General features: G+C 44.6%; 1 protein-coding gene across 1 annotated transcript; it reads right to left on the bottom strand.

Moving 5' to 3' along the window:
* Positions 1–6,019: 6,019 nt before the first annotated feature.
* RBMXL2 (RBMX like 2) lies at positions 6,020–7,204 on the bottom strand. Its single transcript, XM_030331071.1, has one exon. The coding sequence runs from the start codon at positions 7,202–7,204 to the stop codon at positions 6,020–6,022; it is 1,185 nt and encodes a 394-aa protein (XP_030186931.1).
* Between the last annotated feature and the right edge of the window lie 214 nt (positions 7,205–7,418).

Here is a 7,418-nt window from a genome sequence, read left to right as displayed (position 1 = left end):
AATTTATCCCAAACAAATCCCCAGCAGATTGGCCTCCCAGAAAGAGATTGGCCTTATGTGAAGTATCAGTGGAAACTGGTTAAGACCTAGTTTTCAAGGTAATCAATCATGGTCAGCTGCACAGCTTGGACCATAATAGCCCCTACAGCTATGGTGTTAGAAAAGGGCTAATCCTGGTGGCTCAGTTGGTTGAACATCTGACTCTTGATTTCAGCTCAGGTCATGATCTCACAGTCATGGGATCAAGCCCCATGTGGGGCTCTGAACTGATCGTGGAGCCTGCTTGGGATTGATTGATTCATTCATTCCCTCTCTCTCTCTCTCTCTCTCTCTCTCCCTCTCCCTCTCTCTCTCTCTCTCCACCCCCCTCCCCAAATAAACAAATATAGGACTAATCCTTTCCCAATCATGAATGCTGATGTAGCAAATCCTGCTACTAGTTTACTATGTCATTCAGCTTCAATTGCAAGACTTTGGCCCCATTTTCCCAACATCTCAGAAGAGCGGTTATGCGGAGTAATGCCTTCACAGCCATTATATTATAGTACCGTTTATTTTCTACTACCTCTGTCTTCCGCAGTTTCATAGGTAAGGGGAGCAAAGCAGGGAGTTATAAAGTAGCCTGACCAAGATCACAGTTAGTAAGTGGTGGATACAGGATTTGGATTCAGGTCTACCAGATTGCATGCTACTTAATCCAGATCACTACACTTTACTACAACTCAGGGATTTCCTGAGGTACACTGGGCCCTGGGTCAACTGTAAATAACAACAATAGCCAAGCTTTTTAAAATCCTGGCACTGTACTGGCTATTTTACTTATAAGGTACAATGAAGTCTATGCCAATTAAGCCAGAGAGTAAGAATTCTAAACCCTGCTAGATTTGAAGGAAAAAAGGTCTTGATAACATCTATCTGCCTCACTTCTGACTGGTTAGGAATGGGACACAGAGTCTGCTGGCAGAAGTTTTGGCTCACCCTAGCTGTCAAGAAATATAGAAGGCAGAGGCAGAGTGGGGGCTGTGAAGAGTCAAATATCTCTCCAAGATTTCAAGCTGGGTGAGAACACCTTGAATATAAATACAACAAAACTCTCAAGTTGAACTTTCTGGAGACTTCTAGTACATAAGCAATTTTACTGGTCAATGGAAAGGATAAATACCAAAGGAAAGTCTGAGCTACTGCTATTTGCACAGTGCCCTGTACAACTGTTTAGTGAACCCACTGCAATTCCAGTCACTGTGCTGCAGGCTTTACATGCATTATCTTATTTTAAACTTTCACAATTGTTATGAGATATCATCACCATTCGCACATGAAAAAAACTGAAGGCCAAAACTTGTAATAAAACTGCCCAAGCCACATAAGTAAACAGAATGAAGACTCTTTTATACAACCAAAAGATTACCCTTCGACTATAATGAGCAGCATCCAAACATTACAGGGAAGCTTCGCTATTTTTTCCTAACGCTGTCCCTAAAAATTTCATAATACATCCTCAGATTTGCTCATTCTCCTTAAGCACTTTAGTAAATCTGGTCAGTAGTGCATTCCATGCTCCTCAATGCTCTGTAGTTGCTATAGTTTATTTTTTGCACTTGATACCCATATTAAATGTTACCCTCAAAATATTTATACTCAGAATAATTTTTAAAGAGTTGTTAGATGTGCTATACTATAAGAGAAATTATATTCAGAAACTACGTCACCACAAACAATACATGAATTCTGAAAGGAATACCGACTACCATTGGGTTCACACAATCTGATTCTGCTTGGTGAGTTATTAAATATGCTCAAAAGAGTCAAGAACAGAGTAACTGTCCCCACAAAGGAAATTGCTATGCAAGAGAAGGAAAATCACATCACCTTTTTTAATATAAAGTCTAAAAGGGTAGCAGCATGAACCTCACATAATCTAATGGCTGAGACATATTAGAGGCCCCAGGTAGAAGGAATACAAGCAGAAAATTCTTCCCCATTTTACTTGGCCTGAGGCAAGGGAAGAAAGGGAGCTACTGTGCTTTAGAAAGGAGGTCTGCCTCCAGCACTCTAGGAGAGTCCCGGGACCCAAAACAGGATTCAGGCTGCAGAGATGGAAGATGTTCAGGCCTCACCTGGTGGCGAACACTCAGTGATGTTGTTGGTTGCCACATGGACACTTTCGATCCTCCTGGAACCCTATTTTGGACAGAAGGAATGTGGAGATAGGGTCTCAGGAGTAGGCTGAGTCAAGCACAAGATAGAGAACACAAAGGTTTTGGCTAGGAGATGCACATTCTTTAAATTATATCCAGTGGGTAAGTCCTGTGAAACACCTGGTTTGCTCTCCCTCGCTCATCATCATGAAAGAAATTACAAGCAAGAGTTTTCAATTGCTAGATCTCTTATATACTTTCCTACAAAAATAGCTTTATACAGTAATTTCCAGTAAAGAATTGGGGCTGCTCTATTGCACACATACATGAGAAATCCATAGCCTCTGTATGCTGTCTTGAACTCATCTAAGCTCTGCAGGAGTCTTTATTTCCAAATGTTTACATCACTTTTTAAAAAGCTATTAATAGTTCTAATATTCAGGAGATTAGGCTTCAGAAATTGGCATTTTGTTAATTGGAAAAAGGTTTTCATCGTTATTATACTTCAGAAAGAATGTCAAAGGGGAAAACTACACTCTCCTCTAAGATCTGGTTCTCAGATATGCAAATTCTACCCCTGAGGTTATGGTGATCTAGCTATGAGCCCAGTCTGAGACAGGAGCTTCTATAAAGAGTCAAACAGAATAAGGCATCACCCATAAACAAAGTCAAGAGGGAGAGTCACTGTCAAGAGTGTTGCAACTGAAAGGCAGGTTCAGGACAATAGTTAACATTTTTGAGTAGCCATTACATGCTGGTGCTGTGCTAAGCTCTATTTTTCATATTAAAGTTTGTATTTACTTATATTTATATATATATCAAAATTATGGAATATCAAAGATATGCTAATGTACACACCACAGAAATTTAAGATGTCAACATTGTCATTTTTGCTTAAAGTCCACCTGTTAAAAAAATAAAACAATGCATATTCGGCTAAGGCCCACTCCTCATCCATCCCACCTTCCTTTCCTCACACTGAACTTCCTGACTTTTCATGTATCACTCCAATCATAGGTTTTTTCATTACACTTGTATTTATGCAACTTGCCTTTCCACCCAACAAATACTTTGATATTTACCTATGTTGATACACGTGGATCTGGTTGATTCACATTAGCTTCTACATTGAACTTTATTATAATAAGTCTCAGTTAATCCACTCCAGGTAGGCTGTTTCTACTCTTTTAACATTCAGAGGGCAGTGATCTTGTGGGTAACTCCTGGTGTACATGTGCGAGTTTCTCTAGGTCCTCTCCTTGGACTTTCTGAGTCGTAAGGTATGCACCCTCCAACTTTACTAGGCATTGCCAAAATTATTTCCAAAGTGATTATGTCAATTTCTACCTCTATCAGAAAGGTATCAGTCCTTTTTCCCCCTTATTTTTCCCTTGGTGTTTTCTTTCTTAATGGTTTCTAAGCACTCTTGGGATTATTTCAGTGCAAATACATTCTTCGAATTTATGGTTTTACATTTCACTTTATTAAATGTCCTATCATTAAAAAAATCTTAATAATATGGAAAATTCTAGCAACATGATTTCCTTTATGTCAAAATTCTCTGCCCCAGGATGATACAGTTTTTCTTTATTTTCTTCTAAATATTTTTTAAAAATTTCCTCTCCAGGTTTATATCTTCAAACCATCTAGAATGTATTTTTTGTGTATGCTCGGTTAGGGGATCTCGTTTTATCTTTTTACAAAGAGATAGCCATTAAAAACAAACAAAAAAAAAAGTCCATCCTTTCATCAATGACTTTTAAAGCTACCTCTGTCATATATCATGTTTTCGTATGCAAGTGGGCCTATTTATGGGCTCACTGTCTTGGCTCTGTTGGTCTGTCTATCCTTGTCTGTTGATATCACACAGCTTAAGTTACTATAGCTTTATAACAAGTTTTGATTATCTGGTAGGGTGTGTCCTTTCTAATTATTGTTTTTTTCAGAATCACTTTGGCTCTTCTTGCTCTTTATTCCACCATATGAAGCTTTAGATAAATCTCCCATTAGTGTCTTTTTCTTACCTGTTTCTTAAAAATTTGTGGTAAATGAAGTCATTTTCTTTTTTTTTTCTTTTTTTTTTAGTTTTGTGGCTGGTTAGCCAAATCTTTTATTCAGTATTCCATCGTAGATCACACAAATAAATGGGTATTACTGGGAAAGAGAAGGGAGCTGTGTGGAAAAATCATGTTGTAACTTCACTTGAAGTTGTACTGATTTTCCAAATTAATTTGGTGAGGTTAAGAATAGTTATGATAAAAAGTGTTCCCAACCATGACATGATACAAACCTCCATTTATTTAGTCTTTTTATAGGTCCTTCAATAAACGTTAACAAGTTTTCCATAAAGGTATTACACATTTTGCCTGAGTGATTCTGGACTTTTTTTTTTTTTTTTTTAGCTATTTCTTGCATTTGATCTTCCGGGCCAGTAATGCAGCCTTTCCTATAATTCACCTACTTTATTATTTTGTCAAAAAGTCATGTTTTTGGAGTTGTGTATGTGAGTGTGTTACATTCAGATCTCTTTAAGTACTTTTTTGTTGTGCAGGTGCTCATCTGTTTCCTCCAGCAATTACTACGCAGAACATGAGTCCTACTATTTTAACCTGATCCTTCTTTCTCTGGCGACTAGAGCTCCTTGACTGTGCAATTACCTCTCTCTCAGATAAACAGGGAAATTCCACAGGTGCTGACTGAAAAAAGGTGTTTCTTGCCCTGAGGTTGGGGTAGAAAGTGCAGACTGTTACATCCCTCCTGAGGCACCCTGGGGGAAGCCTCTCTGATCTTTATCTGTTCAAGCCCTTCTCCCCAGCTTAACAGTACAGAACACTCAACCCATCCCCAAGTCCCTCACACCAGGATGAGTTCCTCAGACGTTGAAATGCCAAGCTCTCTCAAGAATTCTCTGAGCTTCTGAGCTCTGATGCTGCTTCACATTTGGTTCCTCCACCCCCAAGGGCAGAAGACTAATTCTCTCCATAGGAGCCAGCTAGCTGGCTCTAGAGCCAAGGGCAAGTAGCGTGGAGTTAGGTACAGAAGCCATTATGATCACCAAATTCACCATTGGTGTATTTTCTACTTGTTTCTTAATAATTTGTTGGTGGTGAAAATAAATGCAATTAATTGATGTTTGTCTGGGATTTCTGCAGCTCTGTGGTTGGTTGGCCAACTCTGTAATTTAGTATTCCATCCTTGTTCAACATATATGAATAGTATTTTGGGGAGCAAGGGAACAGGAGATTCTGCAGATTCTCAAAGTAAAGGCAAAAAGACAACATACGCCCAGCATTATCCACTTGCTTTTTTTAGACTTAAGAGTGAACAGAGCTTTTTTTAAATAGGCATCTAAATGATTTTTGTTGTTGTTGCTGGTCATTTTTTTTAAATACTGGGAACACTGAGTCTCAGTCTGAAAAATACCCTGAAATCTTAAGAGTAGCATATACCAGTGCCCTTCCATTCCCCGCCCCCCCCCCCCAAATCTTGTTGCTTTGAATTAACAGACTGATCCATTTTTCCATTTTTGGTGGGCAGAGACTGTCTCATTTATCAGGAAAACTTAGAAGAGAGGAAGCCTTTAGAAGAATTTTTACTTGGAAATATAAGAAGACTAGTACGCAGGTTCAAGTCATACTTTTAACATGAGCTTGTTGAAAGAAACGTTAACAATTCCAAAACGCAATTAAACGAGTTTTAACTTTTTCCTCCCAAAAAGCACAAAAAATATGGAGAGGAAGTGAACAGGAAATTTTAAAAATTTTTAAAAGGTAAAAACAACTCTTCCTTGTACTAATCCTTGGGCAGTTAGCATACAACTGACTCTTCTTTTCGTTAGTTTCTTTGAAAACGGAATTTTCAACTCCCAAGTCTGTTGGTACTTAGTATCTGCTCCGGGCTCCCCCTCTCTCCAAGCGGCTTCCCAGGCGGCCTCCGCCCCTGGGGACCCTGCGGCCAGAGCGGCTGTAAGAATCGCGCGGGGGAGGGCACCCCCTTTCCAAGGACCGGGAGAGCCCGCGGTCGGCTCTGCCTACCCGGTCGCGGCCCCTCGAGTAGCGGTCGCTACGGCCGCCGCCGTAACTGTCGCGGCCGCCGCCATAGGCGTCGGGCGAGCAGCCCCGGTACTCGTCGTAGCGGCCTCCCCCGCCATACGTCAGCGGAGGCCCCCGCATCGCGGCGGCGCTGAGCGGGTCCCCGTAGCTCTCGAATAGGTCTCGGTAGAAGCCTCCGCTCGGATGGTCCGAGAAGTCGCGGTCGCGCCCCCCGTAGCCGTCTCGGTCGCCATACCCTCTCGACGGACAGTTATCCCGGGCATTGGAGTGGCCGTAATCGCGGTAGGTGTACTCTCGAGGCGAGGGAGCAAACTCGCGGGGGTCGCGGGCGCTAGGGTAGTCTCGGCTCGAGTAGTTGTCTCTGGGCGAGCAGCCCTCCTCCCGGGGGCTCAGGTAGGGGTCCCGGCGCGGGGGTGGCGGCTCCCGGCGCGGTGGGCCTGCATAGCCGTCTCGCCCCCGTGCGGCCGCGGCCCGCCCGCGCATTCCACCGCCGCTGCTGCGAGCCAGGCCCGACGGCGCGGCCCTCTTGGGGGGCGGCCCGGCCCTGCGTGGCGGCGGCCCGCGCTTCATGGGCAGCGGGGCCCTGGAGGACCGCGAGTCGAAATCCCCCGCGTAGCTGCTGTCGTCCGCCGGCCCGCCCCGGGATGGGGGTCGCCGCGGGCCAAGGCCGCCCCCGCGGGTCCCGCGCAGGCCCCTCGAGCGACCACGGCTGCGGGACGGCGGCGGCGCGCCCCGCCGGCCGCTCTCAAACGCCGGCTTGGTGGCCTGGGCCACCTTGATGGCTTTACCATCCAGGGTCTTGCCGTTCATATCTCTGGAGGCAGCCTTGGCGTCTGCCGGGCTTTCGAAGGTGACGAACGCGAAGCCCCTGGACTTGCTGGTTTCTCGATCTTTCATCAAGAGCACCTCACTGATGCGGCCATACTTGCCAAACGCGGCCTCGAGGCCTTTCTCGTCGGTTTCGGGGTTGAGCCCGCCAATGAAGAGCTTCCCGGGGCGATCCGCCTCAACCATGTCGGCCAGTGGTGGGCTCGTTGGAGGAGTAAGGCAAGGGTCAACGCCCGTTGTGGCCCGGGAACCGCTAGCTGATGGCGGCTCCTACCGGTCGGGTGGAGCGTCGTCGCGTAAACGCGGTCGGCGTCCCGGCTGCGCCCGTGGAACGCTGGGGTGTATGCCTTTGGGTCTGGGTGCGCAGCCAGGCAGGGCTCTTTCTAGTCGTGATTGGCTG

This window comes from Lynx canadensis, chromosome D1, assembly GCF_007474595.2.
Source record: "Lynx canadensis isolate LIC74 chromosome D1, mLynCan4.pri.v2, whole genome shotgun sequence".
Lineage (NCBI taxonomy): Eukaryota > Metazoa > Chordata > Mammalia > Carnivora > Felidae > Lynx > Lynx canadensis.
Note: the sequence above shows the minus strand (reverse complement) of the source record. Positions and strands in the feature narration are given on the sequence as shown.

Excerpts from the sequence above, each read along its gene's own strand:
- RBMXL2 (XM_030331071.1), bottom strand. The coding sequence starts at position 7,204 with ATGGTTGAGGCGGATCGCCCCGGGAAGCTCTTCATTGGCGGGCTCAAC.